The sequence below is a fragment of the Oncorhynchus nerka genome, linkage group LG9a (assembly GCF_034236695.1).
Source record: "Oncorhynchus nerka isolate Pitt River linkage group LG9a, Oner_Uvic_2.0, whole genome shotgun sequence".
Taxonomy (NCBI): Eukaryota; Metazoa; Chordata; class Actinopteri; order Salmoniformes; family Salmonidae; genus Oncorhynchus; species Oncorhynchus nerka.
Genome location: NC_088404.1, coordinates 44,236,379 through 44,253,873, shown reverse-complemented (window position 1 = coordinate 44,253,873; position 17,495 = coordinate 44,236,379). Strand labels below are relative to the sequence as shown.

The 17,495-nt window shown below is 44.7% G+C and overlaps 1 protein-coding gene across 2 annotated transcripts in view; it reads left to right on the top strand.

Annotated features, from left to right (window-relative positions):
* The window catches only part of jph3b (junctophilin 3b), a 46,159-nt gene that overhangs the window by 11,698 nt on the left and 16,966 nt on the right, over positions 1-17,495 (top strand). For both annotated transcript variants that reach the window (XM_029668298.2, XM_029668297.2), the window contains exon 2: positions 3,198-3,999. In XM_029668298.2, coding sequence (XP_029524158.1) covers positions 3,198-3,999 — 802 coding nt within the window. The remainder of the gene's footprint in view (positions 1-3,197; positions 4,000-17,495) is intronic.

Here is a 17,495-nt window from a genome sequence, read left to right as displayed (position 1 = left end):
TGAGTTTTTCCACATTTTGTGACGTTACAGCCTTATTCTAAAATGGATTAAATACATGTTTTTCCTCTTCAATCAACACACAATACCCCATAATGACAAAGCCAAAACAGGTTTTTAGAAATTTCTGCACATTTTTGCAAATAAAAAAAACAGAAATACCTTATTTATATAAGTATTCAGACCATTCGTTATGAGACTCGAAACTGAGCTCAGGTACATCCTGTTTCCAGGAACATCCTTGAAATGTTTCTACAACTTGATTGGAGTTCACCTGTGGTAAATTCAATTGATTGGACATGATTTGGAAAGGAACACACCTGTCTATATAAGGTCCCACAGTTGAGAAAATAGCTGTGCAGCGACGCTCCCCATCCAACCTGACAGAGCTTGAGAGGATCTGCAGAGAAGAATGAGAGAAACTCCACAAATACAGGTGTGCCGAGCTTGTAGCATCATACCCAAGAAGACTTGAGGCTGCAATCGCTGCCAAAGGTGCTTCAACAAAGTACTGAGTAAAGGGTCTGAATACTTATGTAAATGTGATATTTCAGTTTTAGTATTTTTTTGTAAATTTTCCAACATTTCAAAAACCAGTTTTTAGCTTTGTCATTATGGGGTATTGTGTATGGATTAATTGTGTGTAAAAATAAACAATTTAATCCATTTTTGAATACTGCTGTAAAGTAACACAATGTGGAATAAGTCAAAGGGTCTGAATACTTTCCGAATGCACTGTATATAGGACTATTCTGAGACGTGATCTGCCAGAGGGGTTGGCAGACAAGATGATAAACAGCTGCCATACTGGACGTCTCAGGGAAAATAACATTCCATTATTTTGTTGGCAAAATGTCCCATAAATAACGGTGCTGACAGGAAATGGGATGGACATGGTGATAGATGTTATAAGTGCTCTTCACTTACTTAGTACCTCTCCACAGTTTCACTCATACATATACTGAGTGTACAAAAGATTAAGGACTGCCCTTTCCATGTCATAGACTGACAAGGAGAATACATGGTAAAATCTATGATCCCTTATTGATGACACGTGTTAAATCCACTTCAATCAGTGTAGATGAAAGGAAGGAGAGAGGTTAAAGTTTTTTTAAGCTTTGAAACAATTGAGACATGGATTGTGTGTGCCATTCAGAGGGTGAATGGGCAATACAAAATATTTAAGTGCCTTTGAACAGGGTATGATAGTAGGTGCCAGGCACATCGGTTTGTGTCAAGAACTGCAACGGTGCTGGGTTTTTCACATTTCCTGTGTGTATCAAAAATGGTCCACCACCCAAAAGTCACCCAGCTAACTTGAGTCAACATGGGCCAGCATCCCTGTGGAACACTTTCTACACCTTGTAGAGCCCATCCCAACGAATTGAGGCTGTTCTGATGACAAAACATGTTCTTCATGTTTTGTACACTCAGTGTATATTGATGACAAGCATAGAGTAATAATACTATCTTTTGTATAGTAGTGTTGGTACTGGTAGTAGTAGTAGTAGTAGTGGTACTGGTAGTAGTAGGGGTAGTGTTGGTACTGGTAGTAGTAGTAGTGGTACTGGTAGTAGTAGTGGTGGTACTGGTAGTAGTAGTGGTAGTGGTGGTACTGGTAGTAATAGTACTGGTAGTAGTAATGGTACTGGTAGTAGTAGTAGTAGTGGTACTGGTAGTAGTAGTGGTAGTAGTAGTGGTACTGGTAGTAGTAGTGGTACTGGTGGTACTGGTAGTAGTAGTGGTAGTGGTGGTACTGGTAGTGGTGGTACTGGTAGTAGTAGTAGTAGTAGTGGTGGTACTGGTAGTAGTGGTGGTACTGGTAGTGGTGGTACTGGTAGTAGTAGTAGTGGTGGTACTGGTAGTAGTGGTACTGGTAGTAGTGGTACTGGTAGTAGTAATGGTGGTACTGGTAGTAGTAGTAGTAGTGTTGATACTGGTAGTGGTACTGGTAGTAGTAGTAGTGTTGATACTGGTAGTAGTAGTGTTGATACTGGTAGTAGTAGTGGTTTTGTTGGTACTGGTAGTAGTAGTAGTAGTAGTAGTAGTAGTAGTGGTACTGGTAGTAGTAGTAGTAGTGGTGGTACTGGTAGTAGTGGTACTGGTAGTAGTGGTACTGGTAGTAGTAGTGGTACTGGTAGTTGTAGTGGTACTGGTAGTAGTGGTACTGGTAGTTGTAGTAGTTGTCGTACTGGTAGTAGTTGAAGCATTCATTGTCTCAGGTAAGATGTAGACCATGCTGGACAGCGAGTATTACTGTAGTTCCATCAGCTGAGTCCCGACAGAGGGATTTACACATAGTAGACTCTTTGTTGAGATATGAAACGACTCCTCCCTCCCCAGTTCTCACTCTCCCCCTCTCAATGGCTGGAGCACATTAAAAAGCATGTCATCACATTTTTCCCCAAATATGACTTTCAGGAAAGTGTGGGGGAAAACATTTAATGGTGTTGCATTAATGAACGTGAATTGTAAGTGAATTTGTTCCAATACTTTTGGTCCCCTAAAACGAGGGGGACTATGTACAAAAAGTACTGTAATTTCTAAACGGTTCACCCGATATGGATGAAAATAGCCTCAAATTTAAGCTGACAGACAGACAGCACGTCAAAATACAGAGAAGTACAGAGCCAAAACAACAACAAATTGTCACTGTCCCAATACTTTTGGAGCTCACTGTATGTGCAATGTTCAGAGACAGTGAAGGAAGAGCTTTGACGTGGGTGCTAAAAAGATTGGAGGAGAAAATGATTGATTGGTTTGTTCTATGAACAGGGAATGAAAGGGAGAGCAGACACAGAGGGAGCTTTGGTATTGTTCTATAAAGCATTAAGTGAGAGGACGGTTGTCATGTAGTGTATTTTGTTGTCTGCTAGCAATCATACCATTCCCTTTTGAAGAACCTAAAGAGTGGGTATGAGTCTAAGGGGATAATATCATTGCTCTCTGCCCAGGAGTTCAGCCCTACAGCTGACCTGTTACTGTTAGTCTGGTGTCTCAATGCTAACAATGTGATACAACAAGGTCTCACTGTGAGGGTGAACAAACATATCTCGCAGTACCCCCAGACACCTTAGGCCCATATCTCCCTCACTAGTGTTGTGGTTGTCCTTGAAATATATGAAAATGAATTATTTATTGATATGCTGTTATATCATAGTGGCATGCATTGTAACATTTGTCTCTGTGTCTTTCTGCAGGTACGTACCAAGGCCAGTGGGTGGGGGGGATGCGGCATGGATACGGCATGCGGCAGAGTGTGCCATACGGCATGGCAGCCGTCATCCGCTCTCCGCTGCGTACCTCCATAAACTCCTTGCGCTCGGAGCACAGTAACGGGACGGCTCTGCTCGCGGACCGGGCCGGCGTGGGGAGTGTGGGCGGGACAGGCTCCACCAGCAGTCCGGCAGTGTCGCGGGGGGGCTTCGTGCTCACTGCTCACAGCGAGGCAGAGCTGCTGAAGGGCAAGAAAAAGGGTCTGTTCCGAGGTCGCTCCATCCTCAGCGGACTCAAACTGAGGAAGTCAGAGTCCAAGAGCTCCCTGGCCAGCCAGCGCTCCAAGCAGAGCTCGTTCCGCAGTGAGGCGGGCATGAGCACGGTCAGCTCGGTCAACTCTGACATCAACTCCACCATCAGCCTGGGAGAGGGCGAAGCCGAGCTGGCCGTCGCCGAGGACGACGTGGACGCCACGGCAACGGAGACCTACTGCGGCGAGTGGAAGAACGACAAGCGCACGGGCTGTGGGGTGAGCCGGCGCTCGGACGGCCTGCACTATGAGGGTGAGTGGGTGGGAAACAAGCGGCACGGGTACGGCTGCACCACCTTCCCTGACGGGACCAAGGAGGAGGGCAAGTACAAGCAGAACGTCCTGGTGAGCGGCAAAAGGAAGAACCTAATCCCCCTCCGAGCCAGTAAGATCAGAGAGAAGGTGGACCGGGCTGTGGACACGGCCGAAAAGGCTGCGGACATCGCCAATCAGAAGGCTGAGATCGCCATGTCCAGGTAAGACCCAGCAGCAGGTCCATGTATAGGCCTTAAGCCTAATTGACACCTTCCCGCTTCTTTGCTGTCCTCTAGGTCAACTCAAATTAAATGATCCAATTCGTACGTCCAGTCCCTAAATCTCTGCGACCACAGAACACTTTTCAAGGGAGTTGCCCTGATGAGGATGTGGACAACTGTGCGGAAAGGGGCGGACTTAAGTGGAAGGTGTAAATCACTAGTAGGCCTTATTAGGAGCAGGTCCATGTGTAGGCCTTACTAGCAGCATGTCTATGTGTAGGCCTTACTAGCAGCATGTCCATGTGTAGGCCTTACTAGTAGGCCTTACTAGCAGCAGGTCCATGTGTAGGCCTTACTAGTAGATGTTACTAGCAGCAGGTCCATGTGTAGGCCTTACTAGTAGGCCTTACTAGATGTTACTAGCAGCAGGTCTGTGTAGGCCTTACTAGCAGATGTTACTAGTAGCAGGTCTATGTGTAGGCCTTACTAGTAGATGTTACTAGCAGCAGGTCCATGTGTAAGCCTTACTAGTAGGCCTTACTAGATGTTACTAGCAGCAGGTCTGTGTAGGCCTTACTAGCAGATGGTACTAGCAGCAGGTCCATGTGTAGGCCTTACTACTAGATGTTACTAGCAGCAGGTCCATGTGTAGACCTTACTAGTTGGCCTTCCTAGCAGCAGGTTCATGTGTAGGCTTTACTAGTAGATGTTACTAGCAGATGTTACTAGCAGCAGGTCTATGTGTAGACCTTACTAGTAGATGTTACTAGCAGCAGGTCCATGTGCAGGCCTTACTAGCAGCAGGCCTATGTGTAGGCCTTACTACAGTAGTCTGTGTTTAGTTTCAAATGTCAAGATTTATTTGACACATGCACAAGTACAGTGAAATGCTTAACTTGCAAGCCCTTCCCAACAGTGCAGTACTCAATATCAAGATAGTATAGCAACACAAAAATAAATAGGAAATAAGAAAGGAAGAACCACATTTACAATGTGCAGGGATACTGGAGTAGCTCAGGTAGATACAAGTTACTGCCAAAATAATGAAAATACTTGAGTAAATGAAGGATAAAAAGTTTATTGAAATTAAATGCTTCCACACAGGTGTGGTTCCTGAGTTAATTAAGCATCATGCTTAGGATCATGAATAAAAATGATGGGAAGACTATTATTTTGGTCATTATTCTGCTACCATGACAATGCCACCAATTACAGGGCTGGAGTGGTCACTGAATGGTTTGATGAGGATGACAATTATTTAAACCATATGCCATGGCCATCTCAGTCACCAGATCTCAACCAAATTGAACACTTATGGAAGATTCTGAAATGGCGCCTGAAACGGCGCTTTCCCCCGCCATCGACAAAATTCTGTAATTTCTCGTGGAAGAATGGTTTCGCATCCTTCCGATAGAGTTCCAGACACACTGTTCTGGCTCGTGGTGGCCCAACACCCTAAGACACTTTACATAGTTTTGTTTAATTGGGCAGTTACCTGTATGTACTTGTTGGCAGGGATCAGGAGAAAGTGACTAGTAGCTGGAGAAATAATAATTATAGTGAACAATATGGCAGGAGGCTAAGCAATGGGTGTGTGAGTCTGCAACAGTGTCAGTGTAGGTGTGTGTGAGTGGGTAGCTATCGTCTATCTGTTTAAAAGTCCCATTGCTTGGGGTTAGAAGCGGTCTCAGAGCCTGTTGGTCCGAGACCTGATACTCTGGTACCGCCTGCTGGACGGAGGCAGAGAGAACAGTCTATGGCAGGGGTGGCTGGAGTCTTTAGCAATTTTTCTGGCCTTCCTCAGACACCACCTGGTGTGTATGTCCTGAATGGCTGGGAGCTCGCGTTGCAGTTGCCATACCAGGCAGTGATGTAGCCAGTGAAGATGCTCTCAATGGTGCTTCTGTAGAAGTTTTCAAGGGTTTAAGGGGCCATGCCAAATCTCTTCAGCCTCCTGAGGGCAAAGAGGCACTGTCCATGTTAAGTTATCAGTGATGAGGATGCCCCCATCCCATCAATGTGGATAGGGGTGTGCACGATTAGTTCCTTGGTCTTGCTGACGTTGAGGTGGAGATGTAGTCCTGGCGCCACATCAGGCCTACTACCGTTGTGTCGTCATCAAACGTGATGATGGAGTTGGAGCCGTGCATGGCCACGCGGTCGTGTGTGAACAGGGAGTACAGGACAGAACTAAGTACACACCCCTGGGGGGCCACGTGTTGAGGGTCAGCGTGTCAGATGTGTTGTTGCCTACCCTCACCACCTGTGGGCGGCCCATCAAGAAGTCCAGGACCCAGTTGCAGTGGGAGGTGATCAGTCCCAGGATCCTGAGATTGGTGCCAAGCTTGGAGAGGACTATGGTGCATGTTGAACGCTGAGCTGTAGTCAATTTACAGCATTCTCACATACACACAGCATTCTCAGGAGGCTGGTAGAGGGTCAGCTTTGGGTTAAGCTGGATGGATGGAGAGCTTATAGTATCTCCAAATAGCATTTACTAGGGCTTAGTTTGTGGAAGTATCCCCTAATGGATGAAGACTGGCTTTCACTTTCTGATTGGACTGACGAAATACACGGAACAAAAATATAAACACAACATGTAAAGTGTTGCTCCCATGTTGCATGAGCTTAAATTAAAGATCCCACAAATGTTCCATGTGCACAAAAAGCTTATTTCTCTCAAATGTTGTGCACAAATTTGTTTACATCCCTGTTAGTGAGCATTTCTCCTTTGCCAAGATAATCCATCCACCTGACAGCTGTGGCATATCCAGAAGTGGAATAAACAGCATGATCATTACACAGGTGCACCTTGTTTTGATGGAGCATGCAAAAGGCAAGATGACTGCAGGAATGTTCACCAGACCTGTTGCCAGAGAATTAAATGTTAATTTCTCAACCATAAGCCACCTCCAACGTTGTTTTAGAGAATTTGGTAGTATGTCCAAACGGCCTTCCAACCTCAGAAGATGTGTATGGTGTTGTGTGATCGAGCCGTTTGTTGATGTCAACACTGTGAACAGAGTGCCCCATGGTGGCGGTGGGGTTATGGTATGGGCATGCATAAGTTACGAACAACGAAAACAATTGAGTTACCGTGACGAGATCCTGAGGCCCATTGGCGTGCCATTCATCCGCCGCCATCGAAAGATCTGTACGCAATTCTTAGAAGCTGAAAATGTCCCAGTTCTGCATACTCACCAGTCACCCATTGAGCGTGTTTGTGATACTCTGGATCGAAATGCATGACAACGTGTTCCAATTCCTGCCAATATTGAGCAACTTCACAAAGCCATTGAAGAGGAGTGGGACAACATTCTACAGGCCACAATCAACAGCCTGATTAACTCAATGCGAAGGACAAGTGTTGCGCTGCATGAGGCAAATGGTGGTCACACCAGATACTGACTGGTTTTCTGATCCACGCCCCTACCTTTTTTAAAAAAGTATCTGTGACCAACAGATGCATATCTGTATTCCCAGTCATGTGAAATCCACAGATTAGGGCCTAATGAATTCATTTCAATTGACTGATTTCCTTATATGAACTGTAACAGTAAAATCTTTGAATTGATGCATGTTTTGCGTTTATATATTTTTTCAGAATAAAAGACTATGATAACATTGTGGTATATATCACATTGTGTTTCTTTTGAAGTAAATATCTTCAGGGAGTATTTATTTAGTGATAAACGAGGGTTGGACTACAAAGATGGTTGCTCTTGGAAATCATATATGGATATGGAAATTTGAATGGTGTCATGGCTATATAAACAGTGCATCCCTCTTTCAAACCATGTGTGCATTTGTTTGTATGTACGTGTGTATGTCAAATCAAATTGAATGATATTTGTCACGTGCTTCGTAAACAACAGGTGTAGACTAACAGTGAAAAACGTACATACGGGTCCTTCCTAACAATGCAGAGAGATAGATAAATAATATGTGTGTGTGTGTGTACTTGCCTGCCTGTCTGTCTGTTTGTCAGTGTTTGTGTGTGGTTGACAGATAATTAGAAAGTGTAACTAGGCCATAAGCTTTCATAACAGAATATCTGTGTGTGATCTGCTTGTTTATTAATTTAGTTCTCTACTCCTGTGTTGGGCCATGGAGGCCTGACCTACTCCTGGAGGGATGTGTGGGCCATGGAGGCCTGGCCTACTCCTGGAGGGATGTGTGGGCCATGGAGGCCTGGCCTACTCCTGGAAGGATGTGTTGGGCCATGGAGGCCTGGCCTACTCCTGGAAGGATGTGTTGGGCCATGGAGGCCTGACCTACTCCTGGAGGGATGTGTGGGCCATGGAGGCCTGGCCTACTCCTGGAGGGATGTGTGGGCCATGGAGGCCTGGCCTACTCCTGGAGGGATGTGTTGGGCCATGTAGGCCTGGCCTACTCCTGGAGGGATGTGTTGGGCCATGGCGGCCTGGCCTACTCCTGGAGGGATGTGTTGGGCCATGGAGGCCTGGCCTACTCCTGGAGGGATGTGTTGGGCCATGGAGGCCTGGCCTACTCCTGGAAGGATGTGTTGGGCCATGGAGGCCTGGCCTACTCCTGGAGGGATGTGTTGGGCCATGGAGGCCTGGCCTACTCCTGGAGGGATGTGTTGGGCCATGGAGGCCTGGCCTACTCCTGGAGGGATGTGTGGGCCATGGAGGCCTGGCCTACTCCTGGGGGGATGTGTTGGGCCATGTAGGCCTGGCCTACTCCTAGAGAGATGTGTTGGGCCATGGAGGCCTGGCCTACTCCAGGTGGGATGTGTTGGGCCAGGGAGGCCTGACCTACTCCTGGAGAGATGTGTTGGGCCATGGAGGCCTGGCCTACTCCTGGAGGGATGTGTTGGGCCATGGAGGCCTGGCCTACTCCTGGAGGGATGTGTTGGACCATGGAGGCCTGGCCTACACCTGGAGGGATGTGTTGGGCCATGTAGGCCTAGCCTACTCCTAGAGGGATGGGTTGGGCCATGGAGGCCTGGCCTACTCCAGGTGGGATGTGTTGGGCCAGGGAGGCCTGGCCTACTCCTGGAGGGATGTGTTGGGCCATGGAGGCTTGGCCTACTCCGAGAGGGATGTGTTGGGCCATGTAGGCCTGGCCTACTCCTAGAGGGATGTGTTGGGCCATGTAGGCCTGGCCTACTCCTAGAGGGATGTGTTGGGCCATGGAGGCCTGGCCTACTCCTAGAGGGATGTGTTGGGCCATGTAGGCCTAGCCTACTCCTGGAGTCATGTATTGGGCCATGGAGGCCTGGCCTACACCTAGAGGGATGTGTTGGGCCATGGAGGCATGGCCTACTCTTAGAGGGATGTGTTGGGCCATGGAGGCCTGGCCTACTCTTAGAGGGATGTGTTGGGCCATGTAGGCCTGGCCTACTCCTAGAGGGATGTGTGAGAAAGGCAGTATGAGAGGAAGAGCGAGAGAAAGCAAGCGAGAGAGAGAAGAGGGAGGGAGGGAGCGATTTCCGCATTATGCCAACAGTGTTGGCGGACAGCCGGAAAGAGACCAGGAAGGCTGAACTGGAGGCTGGCCCACGCACGCACGCACACACACACACGCACACACACACACAATTTGCAGCCAACAAATGTTCAAACATCCATGCTTACAACAGTCATACCCAGCACACTCTTCCAAGAGCTCCAAAGTCTTAAAGGGCAATTCTACCACTTTTGTGTTTTCGTGTCTGTACACATACATACAGTGCCTTCAGAAAGTATTCATACCCCTTGACTTTTTCACATTTTGTTGTGTGTCCGGATAAAAAATATACTTAATCAATTTTGAATTGAGGCTGTAACACAACAAAATGTGGAATAAGTCAAGGGGTATAAATAGTTTCTAAGTATCTACGTAAGGCACACTGACTACAGCTAAGTATCTACATAAGGCACACTGACTACAGCTAAGTATCACTGACTACAGCTAAGTATCACTGACTACAGCTAAGTATCACTGACTACAGCTAAGTATCTACATAAGGCACACTGACTACAGCTAAGTATCACTGACTACAGCTAAGTATCTACATAAGGCACACTGACTACAGCTAAGTATCACTGACTACAGCTAAGTATCTACATAAGGCACACTGACTACAGCTAAGTATCACTGGCTACAGCTAAGTATCACTGACTACAGCTAAGTATCTACATAAGGCACACTGACTACAGCTAAGTATCACTGACTACAGCTAAGTATCACTGACTACAGCTAAGTATCTACATAAGGCACACTGACTACAGCTAAGTATCACTGACTACAGCTAAGTATCACTGGCTACAGCTAAGTATCTACGTAAGGCACACTGACTACAGCTAAGTATCACTGGCTACAGCTAAGTATCTACATAAGGCACACTGACTACAGCTAAGTATCACTGACTACAGCTAAGTATCACTGGCTACAGCTAAGTATCACTGACTACAGCTAAGTATCTACATAAGGCACACTGACTACAGCTAAGTATCACTGACTAAAGCTAAGTATCTACATAAGGCACACTGACTACAGCTAAGTATCACTGACTACAGCTAAGTATCACTGACTACAGCTAAGTATCTACACAGGGCACACTGACTACAGCTAAGTACCACTGACTACAGCTAAGTGTCTACATAAGGCACACTGACTACAGCTAAGAATCTACACAGGGCACACTGACTACAGCTAAGTACCACTGACTACAGCTAAGTATCTACATAAGGCACACTGACTACAGCTAAGTATCTACACAGGGCACACACTAAGTACGTATCTACAGTGCATTTGGTAAGCATTCAGACCCCTTGACTTTTTCCACATTTTGTTACGTTACAGCTTTATTTTTAAATGGCATCCCCCACAGCATGATGCTGCCACCACCATGCTTCACTGTAGGGATGGTGCCAGGTTTCATCCAGACGTGACGCTTAGCATTCAGGCCAAAGAGTTCATTCTTGGTTTCATCACACCAGAATCTTATTTCTCATGGTCTGAGAGTCCTTTAGGTGCCTTTTGGCAAACTCCAAGCGGGCTGTCATGTGTCTTTTACCGAGGAGTGGCTTCTGTCTGGCCACTCTACCATACAGGCCTGATTGGTGGAGTGCTGCAGAGATGGTTGTCCTTCTGGAAGGTTCTTCCATCTCAACAGAGGAACTCTAGAGTGACCATCGGGTTCTTGGTCACCTCCCTGACCAAGTCTCTTCTTCCCCGATTGCTCAGTTTGGCCTGGGCAGCCGGCTCTAGGAAGAGTCTTGGTGGTTCCAAACTTCTTCCGTTTAAGAATGATGGAGGCCACTGTGTTCTTGGGGAACTTCAATGCTGCAGAATTGTTTTGGTGTCCTTCCCCAGACCTGTGCCTCGACACATTCCTGTCTCTGAGCTCTACGGACAATTCCTTCGACCTTATGGCTTGGTTTTTATCTCTGACATGCACTGTCAACTGTGGGACCTTATATAGACAGGTGTTTGCCTTTCCAAATCATGTCCAATCAATTGAATTTACCACAGGTGGACTCCAGGTTGTAGAAATATCTCAAGGATGATCAATGGAAACAGGATGTACCTGAGCTCAATTTGGAGTCTCATAGTAAAGGGTCTGAATACTTATGTACATAAGGTATTTCTGTTTCTTATTTTTTTATACAGTTCCAGTCAAAGGTTTGGACACACCTCATTCAATGTTTTTTCTTTATTTTTCCAATTTTCTAAATAGTAGAGTAATAGTGAAGACATCAAAACTATGAAATAAGACATATGGCGTTCTCCCAACCAGCTTCATGAGGTAGTCACCTGGAATGCATTTCAATGAACAGATGTGCCTTGTTAAAAGTTAATTTGTGGAATTTCTTTCCTTCTTAATGTGTTTGAGCCAATCAGTTGTGTTGTGACAAGGTAGGGGTGGTATACAGAAGATAGTCCTATTTGGTAAAATACCAAATCCATATTAAGGTAAAGAACAGCTCAAATAAGCAAAGAGAAACAACAGTCCATCATGATTTTAAGACATGAAGGTCAGTCAATATGGAAGATTTCAAGAACATTTAAAGTTTTTTCAAGTGCAGTCACAAAAACCATCAAGCAGCTGGTTGAGAGAATGCCAAGAGTGTGCAAAGCTGTCATCAAGGCAAAGGGTGGCTGCTTTGAAGAATCTCAAATATACAATATATTTAGATTTGTTTTTACACTTTTTTTGCTTACTACATGATTCCATGTGTTATTTCATAGCTTTGATGTCTTCACTTTTATTCTACAATGTAGAATATAGTCAAAAGAAAGAAAAAGAACGAGTAGGTGTGTCCAAAGTTATGACTGGTACTGTAACCTTTCGCTTTGTCATTAAGGATTAATGTGTCTAGATTGAGGAGGAAAAATATTTATTTCATCAATTTTAGAATAAGGCTGTAACGGAACAAAATGTGGGAAAAGTAAAGGGGTCAGAATACTTTCCGAAGGCACTGTAGGTCCTCGCTACAGCAGGAGATGGCAACCCATGTCAGCTGACTCAGTGTGTCACTGTTGTAGAATGGAGGGAGAGGAGAGGAGAAGAACTGGGGTAAAATAATGAGCTCAGAGCTGTATGAAGGTTCAGTAGGAACCCCAAATAAGACCCATACAGAGAAATGTTTTTATTTTGTATACAAGGAACAATAGCAGTCACTGCTTTACTTTGCAGCTGTGCTAAATACAGTAAGGAGAACGTCGGGAGCATATGTCTGTCTGTGAGAAGAGAGGACAGGGGAGCACATTTCGAGGAACAGTGTGTGAGAAGAGAGCTTGACCTCAGCCCTTCTATGCTAAAAATTGGAATTGCCTGTAGAACAGTTCTCTGGTGCATGCAGTACTCAGGCTAACCCAGATATTATGAGAGGGAAGGTATTTTCCTGGTAGAACACCAAGACAAAAGTTACTGTAAGAGGTAAGATACCAAGCACTAATGCATAGTCAAAGAATAATATAGACAATATTTTGGACAACAACAAACTCTCCCTCACACACAAACAGGGGCAAAGGGAGACCAAAGTAACAGTAGACAGAAACAGATGTTTGTGAGATGTGTTAAATTAAGCTTATCAGAGTCCCTGTGTCTTGTAGGTCATGTTTAAAACAGAATCCTGTCCTACACACATGTGCTGCTGATGAGGCACTGATACCGGAAACAAGCATGAATCATCTCTGGCTCCGCTTAAGTCCATCTTGATGCAACTTATTAAAAAGAGGCAGCTTACATGTGTCATCCTGAGGATTAGTGAGACTCTTTGTGTTCCAAATGGCACCAATTTCACCATGGGGCTCTGGTGAAACTTAATGTACTATATAGGGAATAGGGTGCTATTTGGGATGGAGCCTCTCACGCCTTGCCGTGTCTTCGCTATGCCTTAGTCAGGCCATTCTAGGTTATTGAAGATTGTAAGCATGGCCCCTTTTACAGTAACATAACGTTAGCAGCTTTTCTCAAGACAAATCCACTGAGTGTAAAAAATATTATGAACACCTGCTCTTTCCATGACCAAGTGAATCCAGGTGAAAGCTATGATCCCTTATTGATGTGAAAATCCACTTCAATCAGTATAGATTAAGGGGAGGAGACAGGTTAAAGAAGGAATTTTAAGCCTTGAGACAATTGAGACTTGAATGGCAGGGGCTGATTCCTCACTGTTCCCATTATCATTGCAACTCCACGAGGAGTAGCTCGTGGAGTTAATAGTTACTACTCCACGAGGAGTAGCTCAAGAAGAAGCACATTAAGGTCCTTGAGTGGTCTAGCCAGTCTCCAGACCTTAAACCCATAGGGAATATGTGGAAGGAGCTGAAGGTTTGAGTTGCCAAACGTCAGCCTCGAAACCTTAATGACTTGGAGAAGATCTGCAAAGAGGAGTGGGACAAAATCCCTCCTGAGATGTGTGCAAACCTGGTGGCCAACTACAAGAAACGTCTGACCTCTGTGATTGCCAACAAGGGTTTTGCCACCAAGTACTAAGTCATATTTTGCAGAGGGGTCAAATACTTATTTCCCTCATTAAAATGCTAATCATTTAAACATTTTTGACATGCCTTTTCCTGGATTTTTTTATTCTGTCTCTCACTGTTCAAATACAGCTACCATTAAAATTATAGACGGATCATTTCTTTGTCAGTGGGAAAACGTACAAAATCAGCAGGGGATCAAATACTTTCCCCCCTCACTGTATGCTCCCTGCTTTTGTTTTGCCGATTAGCTGAACAATCTGTCTTCAGGTCACTGTACCAATCTTTCACCCAAGGCTCAGACTTTCCAGAAAGCAGGCAAGGCCAGCAATACAGGCGGCTTGATGAAAGGCTCCCTGTTAACCAGCTATACATTTGATACCAATTGGTATTAAATGCCCTCACCTTTTCATCCCTCTTCATGAAACTAATCTCAGGCAGTGTCACGTGTGCTCCCTCTTCGGCCTCTAGGTCACCAGGCTGCTCGTTATGGCGCACACCTGTCACCAGCGTTACGCGCATAATGACACTCACCTGGACTCCATCACCTCCTTGATTACCTGCCCTTTATATGTCAATCCCTTTGGTTTCTTCCCCAGTCGTCATTGTTTCTGTTCCAGTGTCATGTCTGTGCGCTGTTTGTGGTTCTTGTTTTGTATTTAGATGCGACTAGATCCCGACTCTCAGCGCACATGGTTACACAGAGGTCGACCCTCGGTTTTATTCACACCTTTTCTGTGTACCCCTGAGAATGAAAGGGGTTCTTCAACAACATTTGTAGTAGTGTTGGTGAAAACTGCGCACTCGAGCTGGTAGCTACTGCTACTTGCTACTGAAGTTAGCAAGGCAAATTGAAATAAATTGCACTAACTGGACACAAAAATAAAGTTCTAAAACCAAGAAAACTATTTAGAATCTACCTCCACTGTCTCCTGTAATTTTAAGAAACTATTTTGAATTGAATAATATCCCAAAAATGCTGAACTATCACTATCCAATAATTTCCCCAACTCACCAAGCTTCTCAACACATAGAACCTCCCCCCATAATGATCTGTGGCACAACCCCAATACAACATACTAGGTTCATTCTCTGATCCTAATCCTATGATTGGATGGACGACATGTTAGTTCATACTGCATAAGCTTTGATTGGTTGGAGGTCGTCCTCTGGAAGTGATCATAATTACCATGTAGAGTACCAGTCAAAAGTTCGGACACACCTACTCATTCAAGGGTTTTGCTTTATTTGGACTATTTTCTACATTGTAGAATAATAGTAAAGACATCAAAATTATGAAATAACACATATGGAATCATGTAATATCCAAAAAAGTGTTAAACAAATCTAAATGTACTTTATATTTGTAACGTATACGCTGGGAGTTGGAAAGCAAGTGCAGTTAAATAATGAACGGAACATAGACCAATACAAGAACCACGAGTAGCGTATAGACATGAAACACATAGTCAATACTGCCTGGGGAATGGAACTAAGGAAGTGACAGATATAGGGGAGGTAATCAGTGAAGTTATGGAGTCCAGGTGTGTCTCATGATGTGACATAGGTGTGCGTAATGATGGTTGCCAGGGCCGGTGGTTAGTAAACCGGTGATGTCGAACGCTGGAGGGGAAGAGCGGGAGTAGACATGGCAATATTTTAGATTCTTCAAAGCAGCCACCCTTTGCCTTGATGACAGCTTTTCACACCCTTAGCATTCTCTCAACTGGAATGCTTTTCCAACATTCTTGAAGCAGTTCCCACATATGCTGAGAATTTGTTGGCTGCTTTTCCTTCACTCTGTGGTCCAACTCATCCCAAACCATCTCAATTGGGTTGAGGTCAGGTGATTGTGGAGGCCAGGTTATTTGATGCAGCACTCCATCACTCTCCTTCTTGGTCAAATAGCCCTTACACAGCCTGGAGGTGTGTTGGTTCATTGTCCTGTTGAAAAACAAATTATAGTCCCGCTAAGCGCAAACCAGATGGGATGGCTTATCGCTGCAGAATTCTGTGTAGGCATGCTGGTTAAGTGTGCCGTGAATTCTAAAATAAATCACTGACAGTGTAACCAGCAAAGCACCCCACACCATCACACCCCCTCTTCCATGCTTCACGGTGGGAACCACACTACTCTGCGTCTCACAAAGGCACGGGGGTTGGAACCAAAAATCTCACATTTGGACTCATCAGACCAAAGGACAGATTTCCACCGGTCTAATGTTCATTGCTCATGTTTCTTGTCCCAAGCAAATCTCTTCTTATTATTGGTGTCCTTTCGTAGTGGTTTCTTTGCAGCAATTCGACAATGAAGGCCTGATTCACGCAGTCTCCTCTGAACAGTTGTGTCTGTTACTTGAACTCTGAAGCATTTATTTGGGATTCAGTTTCTGAGGCTGATAACTATAATGAACTTATCCTCTGCAGCAGAGGTAACTCTGGGTCTTCCTTTCCTGTGGCGTTCCTCATGAGAGCCAATTTCATCATAGCGCTTGATGGTTTTTCCAACTGCACTTGAAGAATCTTTCAAAGTTCTTGAAATGTTCCGTATTGACCTTCATGTCTTGAAGTAGTGATGTCGTTTCTCTTTGCTTATTTGAGCTGTTCTTGCCATCATATGGACTTGGTAATTTACCAAATATATACCACCCCTACCTTGTCACAACACAATTGATTGGCTCAAACGCATTAAGAAATTCCACAAATTAACTTTTAACAAGGCACACCTATTAATTGAAATGCATTCCAGGTGACTACCTCATGAAGCTGGTTGAGAGAATGCCAAGAGTGTGCAAAGCTGTCATCAAGGCAAAGGGTGGCTACTTTGAAGAATCTCAAATATAAAATAGATTTTGATTTGTTTAACACTTTTTTGGTTACTACATGATTCCATGTGTTATTTCATAGTTTTAGTTTAAAAAAAAAAGTAAAAATAAAGAAAAACCCATGAATAATTAGGTGTGTCCAAACTTTTTTACTGGTACTGTAGGTCTTTGGAAGGGGATGAGGCCTTTGAGCCTCCCAGGTTTTGTATTGAAGTCAATGTACCCAGAGGAGGACAGAAGCTAGCTGTCCTCTGGCTACACCATGGTGCTACCCCAAAGAGTACTGTTGAAGTTACTATAGACATTCATTACAAAACTGTTTGTTTTAATCAATTATTTGGTGACATATGAATATATTTAGTATAGTTTTATCAAAAATGTGTAACTTTTTTAGTGTTTCATTTAAAAAAAAAAATGAAATTTCACTGAGGAGGATGGTCCTCCCCTTCCTCCTCTGAGGAGCCTCCACTGGTAAAGAGAGATCCTTGATGAAAACCTGCTCTGGAGCTCTCAGGACCTCAGACTGGGGCGAAGGTTCACCTTCAAACAGGACAATGACCCTAAGCACACGCCAAGACAACGCAGGAGTAGCTTCGTGGACAAGTCTCTGAATGTTCTTGAGTGGCCCAGCCAGAGCCCGGATTTGAAACTGATCGAACATATCTGGAGAGACCTGAAAATAGCTGTGCAGTGACGCTCCCCATCCAACCTGACAGAGCTTGAGAGGATATG